The sequence below is a fragment of the Macrobrachium nipponense genome, chromosome 40 (assembly GCF_015104395.2).
Source record: "Macrobrachium nipponense isolate FS-2020 chromosome 40, ASM1510439v2, whole genome shotgun sequence".
NCBI lineage: Eukaryota > Metazoa > Arthropoda > Malacostraca > Decapoda > Palaemonidae > Macrobrachium > Macrobrachium nipponense.
In genome coordinates, this window is record NC_061101.1 from 11,140,549 (window position 1) to 11,168,212 (window position 27,664).

Genomic DNA, 27,664 nt, shown 5'->3' on the forward strand with positions numbered 1-27,664 from the left:
CATAAAAGCGGCAGCCTGAGCTGTCACAGTTCGAGTGGGATTCCCAACTTCGTAGAACCGACAGGTCCTTCTCTCTCTCTTCCCTCACTCACAGCCACCCTCTTGTCAGTTCCCTCACCTGCTGCTTGCTTGCTGTCTCACCCCCTACCCCCCTTCCTATTCCTGTCTAAAAAGATCCCTTCAGTGTTTTTATTTTTTAAAGAAACAGATAAAAAGCAATCCCGTTTTCTTTCCATCTTCCTCAAGTTCCCCCAAAAAAACAAGGTTGAAGTCGTTTCGTTTCCAGTTCCTCTTCTTCCTTCCGTGGTCCTGTCTGGAAAGAACTCCCCTCGGTGACTGCCAGCAGCTAGTTCGTCTCGCAGGTTCTTCCAGGAAGAGTCCAGCCACTATTATTCCGTCCATGATCCAGGAAGGTCACCAAAGCGCTAAAGAAAAAGAGATCTATTCCATCAGAAGACGATTCAGCCTAATCACTACGGCCAAGACTGCAGCCGAGGTCAACAGAATAGCCACCTGAATCGCTGCCCCGCCCGCCCCCCCTACCCCCCAAGCGAGCTGTTTCCAGCGAGATTTCTTTTTTTATTAGGTATGTATACTACTTACCGTACTGCGTGGTCTGGGCCAGCATAGTACTATATAAGCTTTACGTTCGTCGTAATGGTATCATAGGGAGAATTTTACATAAATCATATCCTTTTTTTTTCATTTTTAATACGGATGATATCTGTTTTATTTGTACGTTGACATTTATTCATAATCTCTCTCTCTCTCTCTCTCTCTCTCTCTCTCTCTCTCTATATATATATATATATATATATATATATATATATATATATATATATATATATATATATATATATAATATTTATATATATATATATATATATAAATATATATTTTATATATATATATATATATATATATATATATATATAATTTATGTGTTTTTGTAAGATAAGTGTGGGGGAAGCTTGGTTGATAACAACTTAAACCAACTAAACAAGAAAAAAAAGACCATCACAAAATCCCTCAATCTGGTCCTAATTTCTCTCATACCGAAGAGGAAAGAAATTTTATAAGATTTCGTTTTGAACCTTTGCATTTTCAAATGAGCAGTATTTACTTTTTCCAAACCCTTTTAGCAAAAAATAAATAAATAAAATAAAATAAAAGATAAGTTGTTAGCGAAAAACCCAAAATCATATAAAAAAAATTAAATTCAAAATACTTAGGTATTCCATCATATGCCATTAAAGGAGCATATGCAAATGAATGATATAGGGTGTCCATAAAGTCCCAGTACCACTACAAGTATTTATTGCTCAGAATGGCACTGGGACTTTATGGACACCCCCGTAGATTCATTTATTATTCACGTAGATGAATATGTATGTGAACCTGATAGACATCCGTATCCATCTATCTGTTTGTCAGTCTGACCATCCATCCATCTGTCTATCTATCTATCTATCTATCTATCTATCTATGTATATGTCTATCTATCTATCTATCTATCTATGTAAAGTAAAGAGTCACCCTTTCAGGCTTATTACTTAACCGTGTGGGAACACGTTACGCAAGTCCACCGCCTTTTGTCACTTTAGTTCATACGCTGCGTAACCTTATTTAATTATATGTTAGTTACGCAAGGTGATCGTGGGAAGAATTCCACACGCGTGTGTGTATGTGCGAGCGTGTGTGTGTTTATTATTATTATCATTATTATTATTATTATTATTAAAAAGCATGGCAGAATTAAGCGAGTTTATTTTATATATTTTTTTTTCTATTTTCCTTACAATTCGGTTCTCAGGCTCATCGATGTTTCTGAGTAACTGGCCAATATTCATATTGGGAATTTCTAAAAATTATAAATGTTGAAGGTAAGCTTTTATTTGTATTAGAACAGGACCCTGTTATAATAAAAATAAAAGATTATCTTCAGCATTTATAATCTTTTGAAAATTCCCAATATGAATATTGGCCAGTTACTAAGAAACATCGCTGAGCCTGAGAAGCGAATTGTAAGGAAAATAGAAAAAAACAATATATAAAATCAACTCACTTAATTCTGCCATTCTTTCCAACAGCACTTGCCTGAAAGAGGGTCTTCTGCCAAAGTATTATTATTATTATATCATGATTATTATTATTATTATTATTATTATTATTATATTATTATATTCAGAGGGCCTTACGCCTATTCACTGGGACAAGCCACCGAAGAGGCCAATGGCTTGAAATTCTAGCTTCCAAAGAATATGGTATTCTATAGGAAAAATTAACCATTATTATTATTATTATTATTATTATTATTATTATTATTATTATTATTATTATTATTATTATAGCATGAATCAAACATGCTCACTTGCAAAATTGTTCTGCGCATCAATGCAATTGCTAACAGGACCTCATTTGAACAGGGAGGTATCTAGCAGAGATTAGTTTATTCAAAGATAAACTAAAAGCTTTCAAGGACTTTTCTGTCTTCATCTTTCCATATGAGGTTCAAAGGCCATATTAGAGGAATAGAAATTTAGAGACGAAATAGATTAATGCCCTCACATACCTACATTCGCTCTCTCTCTCTCTCTCTCTCTCTCTCTCTCTCTCCTCTCTCTCTCTCTCTCTCTCTGTCTTATAATGTGTGCGAATCTCCGCAAGGATATTTCCATTATTTTTGCGCCTGAGTGCGTATCATTTTTCCCAACATGGCGAGGATTGCTGAGAGAGAGAGAGGAGAGAGAGAGAGAGAGAGAGAGAGAAGCTGACCACCACTTCGTTTTGATGCTCGATTTCAGTCCTCTCTCTCTCTCTCTCTCTCTCTCTCTCTGTCAGATAGAGAGAAAGAGAGAGAGAGGGAGGTGCTTTTTGCAATCCCTTCACGCGGCTTCAGATTCTCTCAGACTCTTTCCCCATGAGGTTTGATGAGAGCGCTATTGCCAAGGATTGATTCTCTCTCTCTCTCTCTCTCTCTTCTCATCTACTCTCTCGTCCTCGGCTCTCCTCTCTCTCTCTCTCTCTCTCATTTGTGCCGTCTCTACGACAGGTTTGAAAATCCTTCACTTCAACATTTCTCTGGGTGGAGGTTCGAATTCTACCTTTAAAGCCTTTAAAGTCCTTTAGTCCTTTTTCGTAATTCGATCTTTGATAAAATAAATAAAAGATAAAAATAAAATAAAAAAATTCTAAATTTTTAAGTGATACTTTGGGAATATTTTTGACGCGCGTATAGTTAGTTTGTTCAAATTGAATAATTTTCAAGACTAGTGCGTATGTCGTTTTTTTGTAAATTAAAAGAATTATAATCTGGGAGAGTTTATTAATTCATACTCCAATAATAATAATAATGATGATGATGATATTAATATGTATGATTTGTACTCTGCCGTGTTTTTGTAGCTTAAAGGGATCATAATCTGCGAAAGTGTATTAGTTCATACCCCAATAATAATAATAATAATTCTCTCTCTCTCTCTCTCTCTCTCTCTCTCTCTCTCTCTCTCTCTCTCTCAATGTAATTTCTTTTAGAGGGCTATTCCTTGGTACAGCAGTTGTTACCATGTAGCTGTATTATATTTACTTATTAAGAATGATTCTTGTAACAGTACATTTTCTCTCTCTCTCTCTCTCTCTCTCTCTCTCCTCTCTCTCTCTCTCTCTCTCTCTTTAATGCTTTCAAATTGCAATAGTGCAATCGCACTGTTGCATACAAGGACTTAGAAGTGCGTAGGTTACACATATGAATACTCAGGAGCTCGTTTCCCTCATTAAGTTAACAAAAATCAATTCAACTTTCAAGTTGATATGTGAATATTGCCCTGTTTCTTACAAGCACCTTGAAGCGCTTAGGTTATATATACTGTTACTTTGTACTGCGATAGTTCAGTGAGTTAACGTATATCTACAATTATTACATCTACTTCAAATTACGAAGAACATTTCATACTAACACACACCTAGTCCGTAGACAAACGCTTGCATCATTCCGTGCCAATATCCGCCTGATCATCAGCAAGGCTATATCCACCAAAGCCCTACTGCATTTGGTGGCAAATCACACTCATCACATCATCCCACATTTCCCGCCGTGGAACGTCGGCGATGTATGTATTCAGAAGGTCAAGAGACAAAAAAATAACCTCTCTGGCAGAAGAAGACATGAACAAAATCTGCGGATTCGAGACCTGGTCGTCAGCGGTTTAAAGGAGGAATGTCGTTTTGGGGGCGCTGCCTTGGTTTGTTATAGTATCCAGAGTCAAAGTATATACTTTGACTCTGATAATATCTACGCGTCACCTACTCCGACGTGCTATAGTAGATTCACATGAACCATGCATTTGATGTCTAGGCCAGTCCCTTACGACGCTCCTGGTTGGTTGTTGATAAGCCAGTCACAGAGCTGGAAACACTCAGTCTCTCTCGAAAGTTCACATAGGCATGCTGTATGTTCCACCTCTCCTGAAAGACGTGAACCTATGGAGAGGTGGAAAGTAGATCCTACCCATGTGAACTCTCAAGAGAGACTAAGAGTTTCCAGACCTGTGATTGGCTTTTCAACAGCCAATCAGGAGCGTCGTAAGGGACGGGCCTAGACATCAAATGCACGGTTGATGTGAATCTACTATAGTACTAAACATGGCGCGAAGTTCCTTGGGACGCCGTGTTTAGTACTAGCCATTGATTTTTATGCACCTATTCCCTTGGGCAAAAATTCGTTAGGCCTAGTGGTCATTACAGTTTCAAAACTAACCTTTGGTTTTGATTATTTATTTTTTTAACGTTAAGGCGTTCACGATATCCGTCCAGTCTGCTATGATGATGTTTTTTTTAGACCAACTTTTATTTCTCTCACTTGCCACGCTAATCAGCAGGTCTCTCTTAAATGGAAATCTCGGCCTTCCTCCCAAGTCACGTCAGCTGACCAAACCACTCACTAAAATCAAATTGATTTCCCCTCGAATAACGAAACTGTTTGTCAGCTTCGCTCCGCCAGCTAGGAAACTTTCGTAATCGCGACTGCTAAGTGATTCAGTACTTGGAATGAAATCAGTAGGAGGCATTAATTCGCGCCAACGAAAACAAATGAAAACCAGGTGGTGCGCGGGAGAGCAACCCCAAAAACAGATGACTAACATCCAAGCGCACCTGAGTTGCACGTGAGTTGCGCATGCTATTGCACGTCATGAGTTGCACTGGGAGTTGCAGCACCTGACATTGTCGTAATATAGTACATATATTTCTTACGAAGGCAAAAGGGTACATTAATAATACCTACGTTCCTCCACGATTTATATGACAGTCTTACGGAACTTGGGACCGATTTTTGTCCCGTACAGATTCTGTCAAGTTCGATGTCTGTTGAACTATGAAGAACAACAGACTTAAACCTACGATGAGTTAGGGGTCATGACTCAGTGCTGAGATGAGGATAATGAATCATATCGCTCGTCTTAATTCCCGTGATCAGTTCTTAATTGCTTCGTCATTTGCGATTTAATTCGCCCCGTTAGATTGTTGCTGATAGCAAGGTCAAAGCAAAGGTGATATATTCATTCTTTTATTTTACAATTATATTTATGTATGCGTACCGAATAGGATATTAATTTATTTATGGGTTTAAAGATGCATACTTGAATTTTTTTTTTACTTTACTACAGCTAATTTTCTGTCACTACAACTACTTTTCTGCTGCTACAACAGCTAATGCTGCAGGTGCTCGTGCCCTGCTACTAAACCTATCAATTAACTGCAGGAGAACTTTCTCAGGTGCCTCCATTTGCATACCTCGGGTGATTTTGCAGTCGATATTCGTTTGTCATTCACAACGTTTTGTTTACGTTGTCATTCACGACTTCTACTTCACGTTCCTTCGCGAGAGAAGTAGTTAAGTAAATACTTAGAATCGATGGAGTGATTACTTAATATTTCTTCGTATGGACGACTGAATTGAGGGTAATAGAAAGAATTGATCGGTGAATACCTTCTTGAAGAGAATGTCAATAGGCCTTGAAAGCTATCTTACGGAAATTTACATACCGCCGTAAAGAGCACAAAAAAAGAAGAGAAAGTTCGAAAGGGTTAAATCCGTCAGAGGAAGCAAACGCTAAATTTAAATCTCAACGAAGAAAAAAAAACTCACTTTCTTTAAGAAAGTAACTGTTAAAAAGTACTTTCTCTCCAAGTTGAAAGGAGGAATCTGGAAAGAAACACCAGTGTATTACTGTGTATGAATCTGTGACGGTAAGCTAGCTGAAGAGAGAGAGAGAGAGAGAGAGAGAGAGAGAGAGAGAGAGAGAGAGAGGTCAGGAATAAGCTGGTAATTAATCCTCCATCAAAGCGGAAATGTGCATATAGACAATTTTTACCGATGACGTCACACGAGTGCGGAAAAGCGTTATGCGTCTCTCGGTTCCGTTGGGGGTTGGGGGGTGGGGGTAGGGACCTTGGGATAAAAAAAAAAAGGGGGGGGGTGGGTTGGGGGGGGGTACGCATGCAAGGCAAAAAGGAAAAAAAAAATGTTTCTGTTTGAAACAGTTTCTTGGGAAGGTTGTTTCTCTCTCTCTCTCTCTCAATTGATTCATACTAAGTCCACTTAATAAATGTTTATGTATTTATTTATTCATTTATTGTTTATTTCATTTTTTTACATTTTGTCCAATCGTCTGTCTGTTTATATTGATGTGTCTGTGTGTGTCTGCTCCGTCTATCAATATTAAATTTCTCGTGCTGATATATATATTTTTTCACCATTTTTTTACGTCAAGATATATCCTTTTTCTATAATTTAGATATCTTTCTATCTGTAAATCTACCTATCTATCTATCTATTTTATCTATCTATCTGAGTCATTGTAAGTCTAATAAACTTCTCTTGAAACTGTCATCGTAATTGAAAATGTTTAAATGGGTCTCTCTCTCTCTCTCTCTCTCTCTCTCTCTCTCTCTCTCCTCTCTCTCTCTCTCTCTCTCTTATATAATATATATATATATATATATATATATATATGAAACTATAATATGTTTATGGGGATATATGATATATATCATATAATATCAATATTCACACTTGGAAAGTACGTATTGCTCAACGTCCTTCAAATGAAGAGCATTGTCATCTCACTCCTCGCACTCATGTTGACAGACGTATCTGCATATTAAAGAGCAGTGTCCCTTTGCAAAGCCTCTCATCGAGGGGTTTGGCCATTAAAGGTGAAATTATTTGCAACCCTGTTTTAAGTGATGATAGTCACCAATAGTCACAAATATCCTTGAAGGTCGTTTTATTGCTAATAGATATATTTTTCAGTTTTTATTATTATTATTATTATTATTATTATTATTATTAGTATTCTTACCAAGTATTCACAAATATCCTTGAGTCGTTTTATTGCTATAGAAAATATATTTTTCAGTTTTTATTTTATTATTATTATTTTTATTATATTATTTATTATTATTATTATTTATATCATTATTATTATTTTATTATTATTCTTACCAATATTTCACAAATATCCTTGAAGGTCGTTTTATTGCTAACTAGATATATTTTTCAGTTTTATGTTGATTATTTTGATTATTATTATTGTTTTTTTTTATTGTTTTATTTTATTAATTATTATTATTATTTATTCTTATCAATAGTCACAAAAATTATCCTTGAAGGTCGTTTTATTGCTAATAGATATTTTTTCAGTTTCTTATTATTATTATTATTATTATTATTATTATTATTATTATTATATTATTTATTATTATTATTATTGTTATTATTATTATTGCTTACATAGTCCATATCCTTGAAGGTCGTTTTATTGCTAATAAATCTGTTTTTTTCAGTTGTTATTATTATTATTTTTTTTTTTTTTATCTATCACTGTGAGGTTCCGAGTTGCATCCGGCCTCCCCTCCTTATTATTATTATTATTATTAATTCATTATTATTATTATTATTATTATTATTATTATTATTATTATGAACCCAATTCATATGGAACTAGCCAACCATGGGGGAACAGAAAGATGAGATCAGTTATTATCAAACAAGAAAATATGGAATGACAAAGTCGTAAATAAATGGATGAAAACGTAATTACTTTATTGAAATACAACAGAGAATTGTTTTGGGGCCTTTTGTAGCAAAATTCAACATTGAAAAGCATTATTTTTACCCAACAGTTCAGCTTACATGACAGTGCATCTCTCTCTCTCTCTCTCTCTCTCTCTCTCGTTGGCAGTTACTTGAGCAATCATATCCGTTAAACGGTTTGTTTTGCAAGTGATCGCTATTCCATTTTGCTTAGGTATTGTTGCGTATTTGTGCTCCTGTTTTATGGAACATTGCAAGAGTTGAAAAGACGCAACAGGAGAAGGTCAGTGAACTCAGCAGAAATACATGCTTGTGTGTGTGTTTGTGTGTTTGTGTATGCATGCGCTCAAAAACAGTGCATACACATCCTCGAATGCGCATATAGATACACATGTATTTATGTGGTCCAATATGTAAAGAAATACACATGTATTTATGAGCATGTAAATACATACACACATGTATTTAAGTGTACCAGTATATAACTACACACATGTATTTAAATGTTCCAATATGTACAAAACACATACATATGTGTTTAAGTGTTCCAAATAGTTAAAACTTGAAATATCTACACACACTCAAATATACGCACCATCTATTGTTGCCATACTCCAGCAATACTACCCCCCCCCCCCACCATACAACAACAAACAAACAAATAAATAAATAAAATAAATTTCCATCTTTAAACAACTTCTGGAACCTCAAATAAATTCATTATCATTCGTAATCAATACGTGTCGTCCTTCAAAGCCTCTCGCTCTGTCACGGCATTTATTTTCTCTCTCTCTCTCTCTTCTCTCTCACCAAACTCTCTCTCTCTCTCTCTCTCTCTCTCAGTGGCACTTAACGAGACACCTGGCACTTGGTGCATCGCAATAAAGACGGCAATCAGATCGAGTGATCAGGCACTGGATCTGAAGTACTGACTCGAACCAGTTCGTTCCATTTTTTTTTTTTTTTTGGGGGTGGGGGGTGGGGGGCGATGTCGGAGACGTCTGTCAAAATCAGATCGTCCCAGTCATTTAGGAAGGGTGGATGTCTTCTTGATTTTTAATAGGTATACACACACACACGTTTATATATATATATATATATATATATATATATATATATATATATATATATATATATATATATACACACACACGTATGTATGTATGTATACAAGCATCCCACGATTTACCAACAATTGAAGCCATAAAGTTTGTCTGAAACTTTTCTTTTGGCTTGCATTTTTTGGAGGTACTCATTTTTTTTCATTTTTCTTTCTTTAAGGAAACACATTATTGTGGAAAACACACACACACAACACACCACACAAACATATATATATATATATATATATATATATATTATATATATATATATATATATAATATATATATATATATGTGTGTGTGTATATATATATATATATTATAATTTTTCTATTTCCACTTTCCTATCTTCACTGCAGTTTAAAGATTGTTAATATCTTCTTTTTCTTTTCCCTTATTCAATCATCATTGCTTCCACTTCATTACACATCAAGTTGATTCAGGTGAAGGCTGGTTCAGGTCCAGTTGGCGTCATTGACCTCATTTTGGGTCATCATTGATGCACGATGCGTAAAAGTGTTTTTTTTTTTTTTTTTTTTTAAGTTAGACTCAATGAAATTCTCATCCCAATTGAAATAAACAACACCTCTGAATTTAGAAAAAAAAAATTAAGGCGTTCTTTTAGATCTCCTAATTTCCTTTTTAGAGTGTTTTTTTTATTTTCTTTTATTTTTTTAGCTCATTTGTCTGTCTACCACGCTCATTTCTGTGTTGTCTTTAAAAGTCTGTATATAACTCATTATTTATTGATTAAGGTCCTCTGTGTTTTTGTATTGTTTTCATTCAACTTTCATTTCCTTTATCTTTTTTTTTCATTTCCAGTCACCCATCTCTCAATGGAGTTTTGCTGTTTTTTCATTTATTTATTTATTTATATCTAGTCATCCGTCTCTCATTGAGTTTTGCTGTGTTTTTGTCACCCATCCATTTAACTTTCCACGTATTTTATATTTTTTGGCATCCATCTCTCATTGAGTTTTGCTGATTTTGTTTTGTATTTTTTAACTTTCATTTATTTGTTTATTTTTGACTTCCAGTCATCCATCTCCAACTTCTTTTGCTGTCTTTCCTTTCGTTTCTCCTTTTCTTCAGTCATCTGTTATTTAGTTTTGCTGCTTTTGTTTTGTATTGATTTAATTTTATTGCATTTCTTATTTCCAGTCATCCATCTCTCATTGAATTTTGCTGTGTTTTTTAAATTTTTTTTTTTTTTTCAATTCCAGTCGTCCAGAACCTCAACAATCACCTTCAGGATGAATTCCTTCCGCTCCTTTGTCATCTACGTATTCCTGGTCGCCGTCATGCTATCTCTCATCCAGTAAGTAGAATCTTTAGTTATCTCTCATCCAGGATCTTTAGCTATCTCTCATCCAGTAAGTAGAATCTTTAGTTATCTCTCATCCAGGATCTTTAGCTATCTCTCATCCAGTAAGTAGAATCTTTAGTTATCTCTCATCAATAGTAGAATCTTTTGTTATCTCTCATCCAGTAAGTAGAATCTTTAGCTATCTCTCATCCAGCAATTAGAATCTTTAGTTATCTCTCATCCAGTAAGTAGAATCTTTAGTTATCTCTCATCCAGGATCTTTAGCTATCTCTCATCCAGTAAGTAGAATCTTTAGTTTATCTCTCATTCCAATAAAGTAGAATCTTTTGTTATCTCTCATCCAGTATGTAGAATCTTTAGCTATCTCTTCATCCCCCCCCCCCCCAGCAATTAGAATCTTTAGTTATCTCTCATCCAGTAAGTAGAATCTTTAGTTATCTCTCATCTAGTAAGTAGAATCTTTAGCTATCTCTCATCCAGTAAGTAGAATCTTTTGTTATCTCTCATCCAGTAAGTAGAATCTTTAGTTATCTCTCATCCAGTAAGTAGAATCTTTAGGTATCTCTCATGCAGCAAGTAGAATCTTTAGTTATCTCTCATCCAGCAGGTAGAATCGGGTTTAGTTATCTCTCATCCAGTAAGTGGAATCTTTAGGTTATCTCTCATCCAGCAGGTAGGAATTTTAGTTATCTCTCATCCAGTAAGTTGGAATCTTTAGGTTATCTCTCATCCATCAAGTAGAATCTTTAGTTATCTCTCATCCGCAAGTAGAATCTTTATTATCTCTCATCCAGTAAGTAGAATCTTTAGTTTATCTCTCATCAGCAAGTAGAATCTTTAGTTTCTCTCATCCAGCAGGTAGAATCTTTAGCTATCTCTCATGCAGTAAGTGGAATCTTTAGTTATCTCTCATCCCAGCAAGTAGAATCTTTAGGTATCTCTCATGCAGCAAGTATAATCATTAGGTATCTCTCATCCAGCAGGTAGAATCTTAGCTATCTCTCATCGCCAGTAATTAAGTAGGAATCTTTAGTTATCTCTCATCCAGTAAGTAGAATCTTTAGGTATCTCTCATGCAGCAAGTAGAATCTTTAGTTATCTCTCATCCAGCAGGTAGAATCTTTAGTTATCTCTCATCCAGTAAGTGGAATCTTTAGTTATCTCTCATCCAGCAGGTAGAATCTTTAGTTATCTCTCATCCCAGTAAGTGGAAAATCTTTAGTTATCTCTCATCCAGCAAGTAGAATCTTAGTTAATCTCTCATCCAGCAAGTAGAATCTTTAGTTATCTCTCATCCAGTAAGTAGAATCTTAGTTATATCTTCATCAGCAAGTAGAATCTTTAGTTATCTCTCATCCAGCAGGTAGAATCTTTAGCTATCTCTCATCCAGCAAGTAGAATCTTTAGTTTATCTCTCATGCAGCAGGTAAAGAATCTTAGCTATCTCTCATGCAGTAAGTGGAAATCTTTTAGTTATCTCTCATCCAGCAAGTAGAATCTTAGTATCTCTCATGCAGCAAGTAGAATCATTAGGTATCTCTCATCCAGCAAGGTAGAATCTTTAGCTATCTCTCATGCAGTAAGTAGAATCTTTAGTTATCTCTCATCCAGTAAGTAGAATCTTAGGTATCTCTCATGCAGCAAGTAAAGAATCTTTAGTTATCTCTCATCCAGCAGGTAGAATCTTTAGTTATCTCTCATCCAGTAAGGGGGGTGGGGTAATCTTTAGTTATCTCTCATCCAGCAGGTAGAATCTTTAGTATCTCTCATCCAGTAAGTGGAATCTTTAGTTATCTCTCATCCAGCAAGTAGAATCTTTAGTTATCTCTCATCCAGTAAGTAGAATCTTTAGTTATCTCTCATCCAGTAAGTAGAATCTTTAGTTATCTCTCATCCAGTAAGTAGAATCTTTAGTTATCTCTCATCCAGCAGGAGAAATCTTTAGCTATCTCTCTGCAGTAAGTAGAATCTTTAGTTATCTCTCATCCAGTAAATGATCTTTAGTTATCTTTCATCCAGTAAGTAGGATCTTTAGCAAGAGAGAGAGAGAGAGAGAGAGAGAGAGAGAGAGAGAGAGAGAGAGAGAGATCTGCATTTTTCTCCGTTTCTTCACTGTAAAGTTTTTTATATTATTTGCCAGTTTTTCTATCCCTTGGGACATAATGATGAGAGAGAGAGAGAGAGAGAGAGAGAGAGAGAAGGGAATATCTCAACGCCATCTTGAATTGAAGATGGCGTTGATTATCTGCGCAATTCGGTGAGGATTACTCGTACCCCATAATCAAAGTGACACTACTGCGTAGTTCTTCAGTAATAGGACATTCTCCTTTTTTTCTCTTTCCTTCAGTAACTTTCACTTTCCCGTTATTCCGTACTTTTATCTCTCTCTGCCCTCGTACCATCTGTAGCTCGATCTTGACCTGGTACGCATGTGCGTAGCCCCTGTTTTTTTTTCTTTTATTTTTCTTTTCATTTTTTATTCCCTTTACCGTTATCCATACTTTCATCTGTCTATGCCCCTGTTCCATTTTTAACTCGGTCTTGACCTTCTGCGCATGTGCGTATAACCCCTAATATTATTCTTATTTTTATCTTTCATTCTTATTTTTGTGTCTTCTCGTTCTTGGAACTTTCCCTTTCTCGTTATTCTTCGTTTTCCCATCCATTCTTTTTATCTCTCTGTGCCTCTGCCCCATTCGTAGCACGATTTGACCCTTCTACGGATGTGCGTATACCCCTATTTTTCTCTCTTATTTTTATTTCTATTTCTATTTGTACTCGTTTCTTGGACAGCACCCCCACACCCCCCTCACCCCCACCCAACCACCCCTTTTTCCACTTTCCCTCCACCTCCAACCGCCCCCCCCATCCCCCCCCCCGAAAAAATATATATACCCTCATCCTCAGATGTGCTGCATTCATCCCGAACTCAGATATATTCGTACCCATCCTGTGGCGTCGCCCGAAGCTTTTTAAAGGCATTCAGATCCTCTCTTGATAATCCCATCTGCATATGCCCCACCAAGTGCCCCAGAAAGGATTCATCGTGCCCCCCCCCCCCCCCCCCCCCCCCCCCCCCCCCCCCCCCCCCCCCCCCCCCCCCCCACCCCCCCCCCCCCCCCCCCCCCCCCCCCCCCCCCCCACCCCCCCCCCCCCCCCCCCCCCCCCCCCAAACCCTTAGGGCATTACTAGGCTACTACTACTGCTCGGCAACGTGACCATTCACCACTCGTCGAGAGTTCCGCATCTTGAGGTCACGTATAGAAAACGGGCAGAGAAAACCAGGACATGGGAATGGCATAGAAAATCAGGAGATGGGAATGGCATAGAAAACCAGGAGATGGGAATGGCATAGAAAATCAGGAGATGGGAATGGCATAGAAAACCAGGATATGACAATGAAAGCAAAGAAAAATAGTAAGGATGAAGAAATGAGAGACGAAGGGTTAAATGAAAAGCGGGGAATTAAAATAATGATGAAGAAGAATAGTATTATCATGAATAATCTAATGCACGCACACGCACACGCACACACTCACACATTCACAAGCAAATTAACTCGATTACGCACGTAACCAATGCGCAACTATTTGCGTATGACCTCATAACTCTATAGAGACAAACATCAGTAAAATCGTATGGTTTTTCTTATGTGAATGACATTTATTATGCAAATTACATTTATGTATTTAATCACAAAATAGAAATGAAAACTTGTCTCGCCATCTTGCAGCAGAACACTTTACCGTTTATATTCAAACTCAAAGTAGATAGAATGAGAAATAGATAGATAGATATATACAGAAAGAGATAGACAGATAGAGAGAAGATAGTTGGATATACACAGAAATAGATAGATGGATAGATAGTAGAGAGAAAATAGTTGGATAAATACAGAAATAGAGAGGTAGAGAGAAATTAGTTGGATAAATACAGAAATAGAGAGATAGAGAGAGGATAGTTGGATATATACAGAAATAGATAGAGGGAGAAAAGATAGTTGGATATATACAGAAATAGCTAGATAGATAAATAGTAGAGAGAAAATAGTTGGATAAATACAGAAATAGAGAGGTAGAGAAAAGATAGTTATATATATACAGAAATAGATAGATAAATAGATAGAGAGAAGATAGTTGGATATATACAAAAATAGATAGATAGAGATAGAGAGAATATAGTTGGATATATACAGAAATAGATAGGTAGATAGATAAAGAGAAGATAGTTGGATATATACAGAAATAGATAGATAGATGGAGAGAAAATAGTTGGATGTATACAGAAATAGATAGATAGATGGAGAGTAGATAGTTAGATACATACAGAAATAAATAGATAGATAGAGAGAAGATAGTTGGATATATACAGAAATAGATAGATAGAATCAGAAATGGATAGGTGGATATATACAGAAATAGATAGATAGACAGAGAGATAGATATATACAGAAATAGATAGATAGACAGTTTAACATATACAGAAATAGATAGATAGATAGATAGAGAGAAGATAATTGGATACATACAAAAATAGAGAGAAGATAGTTCGATATTTACACAAATAGATAGATAAATATGAGAAGATAGTGGATATGCTACAAAAAATAGATAGATAGAGAGAGAGAGAAGATAGTTGGATATATACAGAAAATTATAGGTAGATAGATAGAGAGAAGATAGTTGGATATATACAGAAATAGATAGATAGATGGAGAGAAGATAGTTGGATATATACAGAAATAGATAGATAGATGGAGGGAAGATAGTTGGATAAATACAGAAAAAGAGAGAAGATAGTTGGATGTATACAGAAATAGATAGATAGATAGATGGATAGATAGATAGAGAGAAACTGGCTTATAAACTAGAGGAAAGACAATTGTCTGGCGACAGCAACATTGAAAAGACATACAAGTAGATCAAACTCTTTGTGTAATCCAAATGTGACGCTCATTCCACTGGAATCAACACGAAACGACAAAAAAGAAAAAGAAAAAGTTCTGTTGACAAAACTGACCTACAAACCTACATATTCAGCCGCCTTTCGTTTGTCACTTTTTTTTTTTTTTATTGAGTCCGTTACTTGTCCAATATGGGTTTTTCGTGTTGGGTGGTGTTTTTTCCCGCGGGATTTATCGTAATTCACTTATTGTTTTATAGGGATTTTTTTTAACGTTTGACATGACCACTTTACTTTTCACGAAATATAGCAACAAGCGAATAAGTCAATTGCAAATGAACAGAAAGGAAAACATAAGAAAAATCAGAAGACAGTAGAAAACCAAAATAAATAACGAGATTAGAACCATACTTATGAAACAGAAAATAACATGAGAATAACAATGTATCTAAAAGTGATGAAATTAATTGATTTTTTTAACAAATAAAACCAAACAACTTAGGAGTGAAATACACTAGAGAATGTATTGTCGTGACTCCTAGAAATTAAAAGGAATTGAAAAAAGGAGGCCACTTAGTTTGTATAATACATGGAGACGTCCGTCTTGAACCTTCAAAGGCCATTTTGTTTATTTTTGATAGGAAATTCTCAGAAAATTTAGCCTTCCACATAGCTCTATAATATATATATATATATATATATATATATAATATATATATATATATATATTTTATACATATTATATATATATATATCTATATATATATATATTAAATATTAAAATATATAGGTGTCGTCAAGCTATTGCTCTTTTGGGGGGGCGGGGGTCTAAATTTTTCCTCGTTTTTGTATCGGTAATTAATATGCAGCAGTTCTTGGTATTTTTTTCTCTTTTGATGGGAGTGAATTTTAAAGACCGAACAATAGGTATTCTTCCAGTTATATTGTTTAGCTATCTCTAAAAAGTATTATAAAATGTGTGTATGTATATATCTGCATGCATGTATGCATATATTATGTGTATAAAGAGTGAATCTCAGCCACTGAAGTATTTGAGTTTATGCATAAATCTGGAGTGTTTGAACAAAATTACATTTATGTAGGTTACAAGGAGTGACAAGGATTAGGATGTCTCAAAGACTTGTTAGTCCATCCGAGGAGACATCGTGTGCTCACTCATCAATAGGAGCAGGTTTTACTGTGCATTCACAGTGCCCTAATGATTTTGTCTAGCTTTCTTTTAAACTCTTCCCACACAGTTGCTGTTTTACAACTTAGGGGGTTGGCAGTTTATTCACGCGTCACTATCTTGTATGTGAGGAAGTTCCCACAATGGGATGTGTTGTATCTCTTCAGGTCTAGTTTCCATCCATTATTTCTTGTCTGGTTTTCGTGTAATGCGAAGAGGTTACTGTCTGTCTACTTTTGTTATGCCGTTCAGTATTTTGAATTCAGCAATCCTCTCAATTGTCGTGTTTCCAAGCCATACATGTTCAGGCTCTCTAGGCGTCTTTGGTAACCTATTTGCCTGATGGTAGCAGAGAGAGAGAGAGAGAGAGAGAGAGAGAGAGAGAGAAAATCAAACAACATGCATGAGTGCCTCCTAAAATGCAATACGAAAAGGGTACCCTTTGGTACCATGATATGGCTCTTTTCCTGTAATTGTGCTTTTCCGGCGTGCTTGCAATCCTGACCTCGAGGATCCATCTTTGTTTCTTTCTTTTGTTTTGTCTTCTTTTTTGTATGAAACAAATTCGTCAAGCAGTGGTGAGTGCTTTCTTGCCGCCGGGTATCGTATAAATAGTAGGATCATAACAAGTCCATTATTCATCCAAAGAAGGTCGTTGGTCTCATAAAATGCCTGCATAAACATGCTTGCAGTCAATTGCACCCTCAGATTACAGAGAGAGAGAGAGAGAGAGAGAGAGAGAGAGAGAGAGAGAGAGAGAGAGAGACTCAGCATGTTAAACTGTTTGCATAACACCATACGACCTTACAACTCACGGTCTCTTTTGCCTTCTCAAACGCAATTGTTGTGTTTGCTTTCCCATGTACTTGCTTTTTCTTCTTCCTCTTCTTCTTCTCTTCTTCATCTTCATGAGTATGTGACTGCATAGCACATTTTCTCGAACCAGATTTGCTTGTCTTTATCTGACATTTTGTATTATCTTGAGCAGTTTTATCGTTTGATATCTCCCGCTACATTCCACACCGACTTTCTTTTGGGGAAAGGTGAAGGGGCCATTCTGGCAATGAAAGTATTCTCGTGGAGAATAAATCTTCACCAACTCGAAGTCCCCAAGATGCTTCGTCTCGAGGTTTTGAATACGTAACCACATTACGATCCTGGTTTCTTTTCTCAGCTAAGCTGGACTCGGGTGCAATTTCACCCATCTTCCCTTTTTTTGCATCTAAGCTGAACCCTGTTGCAATTGACTTCGTAGACTGCCCTCCTGTAAGGTACTCCAGTCGTCTGTCCCTTTCCCAAATGCACTCTCGTGTCCTTAGCCAAGGACATTCAGCTGGCTATAAATAGGATACCACCACCTTCACTGGCCCTGTTACGTGAGCATGTCATCTTGGTAATAGAGAGAGAGAGAGAGAGAGAGAGAGAGAGAGAGTAAGGAAGAGGAGGACACTATCTACGCAGTTCGAGCGGACGAATTCAACGCCGTCACTCCGTGTTAAGTTTGCTTCTTGTGGTGGTGACACGAGACTGAATTGTCTCAAAAAAAAGTGTGGTAAGAGGGGCACTGGGTACTCGCATAACATGCCCACCGGAGGAGGATGGAGAGAGAATATAGACGTTTTGAGGACAGATTGAGATGTTTTTAAAGAGGCGGGGTGGAGGGAAGGGGAGAGCAGCTGAAAGAGTGTCGGACGGAGAGGCGCTCGACAACTTGGAAAAAAAAGGAGTCCAGACTTGGCGTAGTGGGAAGAGAGAGAGAGAGAAAATGGACAGACGGGAAGATGCGGGTATCCACACAGTGCCCCGAATGATTATCCTATTGGGCTCCTCCTACTCCCTTTCTTCCACCCCCCCCCCCCCCCCATTCCATCCTCCCCATTTTTGGTCATCCCATGTCATTGCGCGCGGCGGTCTCTCTCTCTCTCTCTCTCTCTCTTCCTTCTTCTTCTTCTTCCTACAGCGACCCTGGCTTTCCTCTCTTCCTCATTGGTCTTGGGCCTCTCCAGAGAAAGTCCTACAAAGGAAAGTTCGAACTGTTCCTTCATGAATCAGGTCCTGTCGCTACGCTTCCCTACGTAGCAGGACGCTTTCACGATTTTTTTTTCTATGTTGCCTGCTGAGGGCACGAGCAGTTTTCAATTTGGGTTTCCAGTAAAAACAAAATCCCTCTGGGGTTGTGTTACATTCTTCTATGTTCTTATTGTTAAATACAAAAGATATTGACAGCAACAATATAATATGTAATAGCAGTTCCTTCTATTACTGTCGAAGGCTGGAGAGGTTATACTGACTCCCTGCCATAGCGCGCGCGCGCGCGCGCACACACACACACACACACACACACACACACACACACACATATATATATATATATATTATATATATATATATATATATATATATATATATATATATGATATGTATATATATATATATATATATATATATATATATATATATATATATATATATTATATATATATATATGTATATATATACATATATATGTATATATATACATATATATATATATATATATATATATATATATATATATATATGTATGTATGTATTATTGCAGAATCCGCCTGTACCCTGACCCTTCCTTCCCTGTGGTGGCATAATGTTTGCTAGGGTTGTTTGGGTATTACAGTCGAGACACTTATTATTACCACCACTCTGGTCTGGGGGTGTGACGAATTGTCTGTACCCTCATGAATCCCCTTTTGGGTACCCTAATTTAAGGGGGGAGGGGTGGGGGGTGGGGGTGGGGGTGGGGGTGGGTGGTCAGGATTCATTGCCATGTAAAGCGTATAAATGATAGAAGGTCCTCCGGCCATTTGTTGGTTAGTGAGCGAATCTCCCTTTTGCGTTATGTGTTTCGTATGTGGCTTTCATCGTATTATACGTTTAACAAACTTACAGTATTAAATCACAGAACATTAAATGCTTCTCTGAATTGGTTATTTAGGCAGAAATTGCTGATATTTGATAGCGAATAACAGAAAATGCATCGAAGGCTAGATGACGAGAAAGGATTACTCTGTACTCTGCTCATTAAATTTCTTAATCAGTGCTAATCAATTGGGTTAACTTCTTTTCCTTAGGGTCATCAATATTTCGTGTCGTCACCTGAATGGGGAACCCACATTCATCAACTTGGTTTATAGGTTAACTCTTGGCTTAGTTTGTTTGATCTTTAATCACAGGGACATAGACCTTATAACTCTTGTGTTAGTTTTGTTTACCTTAAATCCCAGGGACGTAGCACGAAAAACAAAACAATGTCGATATTTTAGCTTCAAGAGAAGGCGAATCCTAGTTGGATATGGCTAGTTATATTGCTGAGAAATGGTATTGTACACAGTGACTGGAAAGAGGAAAGATTTAAAGTGGCCTCAAGTGGTGTCATCTGTATTATCTCTAGTCAGAGTGAAAAGAATCACCATAGATCTGTTCCCCAGTGGAAGAATATTGGCCTTCAGAGCCTACTCGAATCAAAGGCTTCCCGGCAAATCAATAATGACCCTACTCATTCAGGCGGTATCCACTCCAATTCCTGTGTAAGGTCATCTCGCTTTCTGCTTAATCTGAGCGCATGACCTCTGCTTTGTGCTACTTCTGTCGTTTCATTGTGCAGGGTTCGTGCGGCGGCAGGTGATTTAATAGATCACAAGGTCTCTAGATCTACCCTGTTGGTGTTTGTAACGTCCACTATAGGCGGCCGGTCTCCGAAACTGGTATGAACCGGTTTGATCCGGATTCTGGAGCTTTTCTCAGACTGTTCTCAATTCGACCTACTACGCCCAGTGCAATTTCCTTTAAAAGTTTGTAAGATGAGTAAAGAATTATTTGGACCTAATGCTAAAGAATTTAAACCCCCAAAAAAACCTATAGTTTTATTATTAATGGCTGTTCGTAGCTAGCACTCTTTCCATTTCGTTGGGAATGTGTAATTAGATGCCTTTTTATTTTTTAAACAGTTACTGCAGTATTTCAATACAAGGAAACGTAATGTGGCTGTGGTTTGGTACAGTTTCTTTAGATATTAATTGGCTACATACATATATGTGTGTGTGTGCGTGTGCGTGTGTGTGTATGTATACCCGAGAGGACAGGAAGAGGAAGCAACTTCTAAAAAGCACGTGGTATTATACCCCCTCGTTTCACCAGTGCCCCCGTCTCGGGAATCCAGTTGTTACCAGGCACTGAAGGTCGCCCCAAAAAAAGCCCATATGAGAGAGAGATAAACGCAGACAACAACCCCTCCCCCCTATAGCACAGAGAGAGAGAGAGAGAGAGATTTATTCCCTGTTACTTACCAATCATGTCCCCTTGACTGGCGTTATTCACGCAGCTGCGGGCAGCGCCGTCGCAATTATGAGGAAGGACCTCACGAAGGACGCGCGGCGGCGGTCTCGTGGAACGCCCCCCCCCCCCTCCCTCTCTCTCTCTTAATAGGACAGTGGGAGGGTAGTAGTAGACCCTCGCCCTTGCGTACGCCGCCGCCGCCGCCACTTCATTCCCCTCAATTCCCCTCTCTCAGGCCTTAGCAATTCATACGGCTGGTGAGCCCCGGGCGGAGGCAAGGGACGTTGAACTCGTGGATGCGTGTCCTGGGGGGACTCTTCGTGACGCTGTCAAGTTTTCTCTCTCAACTTTTTTTTTTCTTGTTTTTTTTTTTTTCAATAGAGTTCCAGACAGACTGGCCATTACCATAGTTTGATCATTTTCTTCTTTATTTTTCTTCTTGTTCTTGTTCTTCTTCTTCTTCTTCTTCTTAGGACCACTTCTTATGACATCAAATAAGTGTCCTTATTATTTTGATCATCATAAAACTGTCGGATTTCCTTCGCTTCAGGCCACTTTTCAAAAATATTTTTGACACACACACACACACACACACACACTATAATCACTCCGTGCCAATATTTTAAGGCATAAGTTTGGTATTAGCCATTCGTGCCCTCTTCTAAATTACGTTTATTACTTCATTTTAGTTACATACAGGGTGTCCATAAAGTCCCAGTACCATTCTGGGCGATAAATACTTGTAATGGTACTGGGACTTTATGGACACCTGTATATGAGTCATTGCACAGATGTTCATTTCTGTAAGGCTGTTTTTCAAAGCCCCGATGACAAAAGGCTCTGCTTTGAAAAGTTGGCCAACGAATAAGATAGAAAAAAGCGGATTGCCTGTTTTTCATTATATGTATATGTATATATATATGTGTGTGTGTGTGCTTGTGTGTGTATATATATTTGCAAGTGTGCATAAACGTGCCTGACGTTCAAGCATTTAAAAATGCATAACTAAACCCACACTTAGGTACACATGTACTTATTCTCCTTGGCATGTGTGCACGTTTATGCATCTACCATATGCAGAGAGAGAGATGAGAGAGAGGAGAGCCGATGAGATACTTATTCTCCTTGGCATGTGTGCACGTTTATGCATATATAAAGAGAGAGAGAGAGAGAGAGAGAGAGAGAGAGAGAGAGAGAGAGAGAGAGAGAGAGAACAAAATTGTGTTTAACGGTTAGTTGTACCCATCTGCCCGGGCACTTGTGCCTGATAGCAGGTGTTATTGCTTTCTTTATGCGTTTCCTCTTCCTTATTAAATTGACAAGACAATTACTCAGCCGCTCTAGGCTTACTGGTCCCTGCCAGACATTCCTGTGTCGTAATGTTGCGGCCAGAAAGTCTAGAACTGAATTTTTTTCAGTGTGTTTTTTAGTGTCGTTTTTATGCTTTTACTTCTATATTATCTTTGATGGTCCTCTCCAGAGAAAGGGCATAGGTTACGTGTTTTTTTTTTTTTTTTTTTTCTTGCTTCTATCTCAGAATTGTTCATTTGAACGTTGCTCGTAACAGTGAAATTAGTGGTTGAAATTAATCTAGGTACTCATGTAGTTTACAAATTGTTGCCTTGTTTTAAGTCTTAATGCTGAATACAGAGTAATGAAGTAATATACTGCACAATTTAATTATCTATTTATTTATATATTTTATTTTATTTTTTTACTTATCTAACAAGAATATCCCTGAATGAATGGCCTTTGCTGCCCCAGTGCTTGGTGTTACACCTAAACTTTACAAAACCAACCAACCAACCTCAAAATCAATAGCAATATTTTGCAAAAGTGCCCCTTTTTGAACTTTGGACCTCTTACGGTCACTTGAACTGCATTTTATTTTTAGAAAAATGGTTTCAAGTGCATTGAATGTCATCATAAACCTGAGTCAAAAAAAACACACATCTTTCTCCTTTCCACAGATGGTCTCCGCCAGTCCTCTCTGCCCAGGTTCGCACCAGACAGAGCAGGACCTGAGCAAGTGCAAGTACGGAACCGCAGTTGGATGGTGCGGAAATCTTGAGTGCGCAAAGGTGGGCTCATCAACTTCGTTCATAGATGAATTTATAACGTAAAAAAAAAAATTAGGTCTTATTTCTAGCTTTTTTGTGTTGTAGCAGGTGCTATGGAAATATTTTGAACTCTCGTCACTGTTTGTAGATGAATTGATAATGTAAACTAGGTCTTGTTTATAGTTTTGTGTGTGTGTGTGTGTGTGTTATAGCAGGTGCCATGGAAATATTTTGAACTTTCGTCACTGTTTGTAGATGAATTGATTATGTAAACTAGGACTTATTTATAGCTTTTTTGTGTTGTAGCAGGTGCTATGGAAATATTTTGAACTCTCGTCACTGTTTGTGCATGAATTGATTACGTGAACTAGTCTCTTATTTATAGTTTTTTTTATGTTGTAGCAGGTGCTGTAGAAGTAGTTTGTGAACTCTTGTCACTGTTTGTAGATTGATAATGTAAACTAGGTCTTATAGTTTTTTTGTGTCGTAGCAAGTGCTGTAGAAGTAGTTTAAACTCTCGTCACTGTTTCTAGATGAATTGATTATGTAAACTAGGACTTGTTTATAGTTTCTGGTGTTGTACTAGGTGCTGTAGAAGTAGTTAGTGAACTCTCGTCACTCTGTAGATTGATAATGTAACCTAGGTCTTATTTATAGTTTTTGTGTTGTAGCAGGTGCTGTAGAAGTAGTTTGTGAACTCTTGTCACTGTTTGTAGATTGATAATGTAAACTAGGCCTTATTTATAGTTTTTTTGGTATCGTAGCAAGTGCTGTAGAAGTAGTTTGAACTCTCGTCACTGTTTCTAGATGAATTGATTATGTAAACTAGGACTTGTTTATAGTTTCTGGTGTTGTACTAGGTGCTGTAGAAGTAATTAGTGAACTCTCGTCACTTTGTAGATTGATAATGTAACCTAGGTCTTATTTATAGTTTTTGTGTTGTAGCAGGTGCTGTAGAAGTAGTTTGATCTCTCGTCACTGTTCGTAGATTGATAATGTAAACTAGTCTCTTATTTATAGTCTTTTGTGTCGTAGCAAGTGCTGTAGAAGTAGTTTGTGAACTCTCGTCCCTGTTTGTAGATGAATCGATTACGTAAACTAGTCTCTTATTTATAGTTTTTTTGTGTTGAAGCAGGTGCTGTGGAAGTAGTTGGAACTCTCGTCACTGTCATTAGGCGAGTTGATAATGTAAACTAGGTCTTATTTATAGTTTGTAGCAGGTGCTGTAGAAGTAGTTTGTGAACTCTCGTCACTGTTTGTAGATGAATTGATAATGTAAACTAGGTCTTATTTATAGTTTTTTGTGTTGTAGCAGGTGCTGTGGAAGTAGTTTGAACTCTCGTCACCGTTTTATGCAAGTAGAGAGAGAGAGAGAGAGAGAGAGAGAGAGAGAGAGAGAGAGAGAGTTCAGCTTCTTTTAGGGTGAAAATTAATTACAAAGATGCCTTAACAAAAATCACTAAATCGAGTTTCGACTTCAGGGCCCAGGAGAACGCTGTGGTGGCAACTGGCTCGAACACGGAAGCTGTGGAGAGGGGATGTACTGCGGCTGCGGATACTGCGCTGGGTGTTACATCGTCAAATGTGCTCCCAGGTTGTTCTGCTAACTACCAAGACCAAGAATCCCTCGAACAACTATGAAAACACTTCATCTTCTGGTGTTGGTTGGTGCGTGAGGTATTGCGGTCTGACTGAAATAAGGAAAGCTGCTGCTGCTGCTTTTGCAAAGATTGGTGAAGCAAGCGCCGTGTCTGGACGTCCCTGCGGATGCTTCTTGCAAATTCAAGGAGAATGGTGCGCCCCTACAGGATGTCTTGGTTGGCGGCTAAGATGCAGGGATTTAACCTGCCTTGTCAGATGTCCATCATAGATTATCATCATCATCACCACATGCTTTTCATAAACGATATAATTCAGCATTCATATCCATATTTTCATTGTAAGTCAAGAAGAGAGATAGTATTGAATATGCTCTTCTGTGAGAAACAAAACCTTGTAATGTCACCATAGACATTGCGCAGTGGAATCTTTTCTAGACATTAAAAGTAAGGACAAATGGGCATTTTCGAGTTGGTGTCAACAGCCTCTCTCTCTCTCTCTGGATGAGAGAAGTTCCAGGCATATTCCTTGCCAGCTCCGACCGAGGCAAAACAGCCTGTTACCAAATTCAGTGATCATTCGGCCGAGAGGATGATGAGCTTAGGAGCCCCACCTTCCAAAATGACCCACTACTAAATTCCGTTTCACATAATCGTGAAGAGTCCTCAGCCAAGTTGGAAATCATTGCTGGAGGCTGAAAGGATTTTGTGGATGATCACTGTCCTCTGTGACATCATCTGTGACACCTCCTGTGTTCGCTGTGTAGAAGACATCCTTTGCAGCCTGCAGGAGTTGTGTGTGAGTGTGTGTGCGTGTGTGTGTGTAGCATTGAAAGCGAGTCGTTTTGGGGGTTGCTGATCGTGATATACCGGTGAGCTGCAATATTGAATTCTGTTTCTTATAGTGCTAATTGTGATAACTTGTTTTTTTTTATTTAACCTCGTGTCTTTACGCAGCTAGGGTTGTATAGCAGACCTAGCGTAGCTCTTGAATAGTGGAAAATACCTGCCAATTTCCGAAGTCGATTTCTGTGTTCTTAGAAAAGATGTTGTTAAGCCCCTGGCAATGCGTATATTCGAGTTCGCTGTGTGAAAGTATAACTTACCCAAACCTGTGATAACCTAGACATTGTGCTTTTATTGTTTTTGGAAAAATACGTAAGAGTACCCCCTTTCGGTCTTTGTGCTGTGTTAAGAGATGTCTGAGAAGGACACACATTCAGCTTTCTCTCTGTGAGTGTGTTCTTCTCCTCTTTTTCTGAGCCAGGAATTTTGCCCTTTTGGGAGAGAAGAAGGGCTAAAACTGGAGACATCTTTCACTAAAAAAGAAAAATTAAAGGCAAATGTACACTGAAAACTCAATTTATTTTTTTCAAATCTTGTGAAAATGCCTGTGATAAAGTATAGATATGTATGTATTAAACCAGTGATAAAATATTTTAGATATTTGTTTTGCTTAACCCCCCATCCCCTGGGCATGTCAAGGTCATTTGATCTTTAGGTTTTATCTTAATGTTTGTAATTCTGGAGGAGTGAAATGAATCTTTTCTCTTGTGTGTACGTACACTTGTATTGCTCACTGCTGCTTCAAAGTAAATAAAAAAAAGTAATGTCAAATTGAATTTTGTACCGTTTCAAACTGCAATTTTTGTAGATGGTAGAGCGAAGGCTATATAGTTGCAGCCATAAACAAGCTCTAGGTTTCTGTAGTTAAGCTTTTATGAAAAATACTGGTTTTTCTGTCTGTCTTTTTTTATATATTTCTATAAAGAGACTTAACAAAGCAAAGTTTTTTGGTAGATAAAATCGATCTCGTCCAAGCCAAAAAAAAGGAAAAAAAGAAATGGCGTTTAGTGAAGTTTTAGCCTCTCAATCAAACTTCATGTTAAGTCTCTTTTGAGCAAATTACGTTTGGATGAAAACTGTTCCTGTTGAGAAGGTTGAAAAGATGTTCGTAGCGCTAAAACTGTCACTTCTTACTTAATTATATTGTATCCATTATGAAATATAGAACACCTTCCTATTGTTGTTGTGTTTGAAATCATTCCCAGGATTTTGATTTATAAAAGTGGGGCACCTGTTATGGGTCTTTTACAAACGAATGATTTAGTATTTATTTACTTTTACAGACGAATGATTTAGAATTTATTTTTATCATCTTGAGGGACAGACGTAAGTGGAAAACGTCACTGATATTGAAATTCATCGCATCCCACTCGGTATATATTGATGAATGGTGGTTCCTTTGCATAGAACAGAAATGTTATTGGAACTTTCCTGACAATGCAAACTTAACATTACCCTTAATTTGATCATGAAAACTTAAGCAAGTTCTCGAAAGCTCTGTAAATCTTTTAATAATGTATTTCGATAACAAAATTACTTTGGATTAAATTTTTCATCCCTCCTTTGTAATTAGATACAGGTAACTGATAAGCAAAAGAATTACTGGTACTTGCAAAAAAACAGCACACTTTACAAAAGTGTTCGAACTAAAGCTACCTGAACATCAACTTTTTAATCTATTATATCTAATTTTATTTTGGAAAATGCGACGACAGCACGTCCGACAAAATAACACTTATAAACAAGCATATTATGGGAAATTAAGTTATGCACAGTAAAAGACACATGATAGCCTAGTAACATCAAACTTCACCAGATTATTCTAGGAAAATAAGAACCAATATGTAGAAGAAAACAGCATTGTTATATATAAAGTAAATACAAATAAATTTTAAGTGACAAGAATAAAATCCAGCCTGATTATCACAGGTCATGTCTGTCAAGTGATGTATGTACTAGTAAACCATAAAACTCAGCCAAATACATTTCTCGCTTATCAAAGATTATTTGAACAAAATACAATTAATAACATGCAGTTCCTAAACTTGATGGTGTTTGTGGATTAACAAACAATGATCAAAATATAACCAAAATTTCACTTGAAACTTAGTCAATATTACCCTAATTCGTAATTCTACGGAATTGTAAACGATACGAATATCACTTTTTTTTCCATACTACCAGCACGGATTTCATTCGCTACCGATAATAACCTCTCTCTCTCTCTCTCTCT

At 37.2% G+C, this 27,664-nt stretch overlaps 1 protein-coding gene and 1 long non-coding RNA gene across 2 annotated transcripts; both read left to right on the forward strand.

Annotated features, from left to right (window-relative positions):
* LOC135211910 (neuroparsin-A-like) lies at positions 1–26,610 on the forward strand. Its single transcript, XM_064245143.1, is given in 4 exon segments — positions 1–585; positions 10,420–10,520; positions 22,898–23,008; positions 24,469–26,610. Coding segments are annotated over 3 exon segments (306 nt in total). The 5' UTR covers positions 1–585; positions 10,420–10,451; the 3' UTR covers positions 24,595–26,610.
* On the forward strand, positions 19,400–22,126 carry LOC135211911 (uncharacterized). Its single transcript, XR_010313771.1, has 2 exons — positions 19,400–21,956; positions 22,040–22,126. It is a non-coding gene; the product is annotated as an uncharacterized LOC135211911 (long non-coding RNA).
* Positions 26,611–27,664: the final 1,054 nt, after the last annotated feature.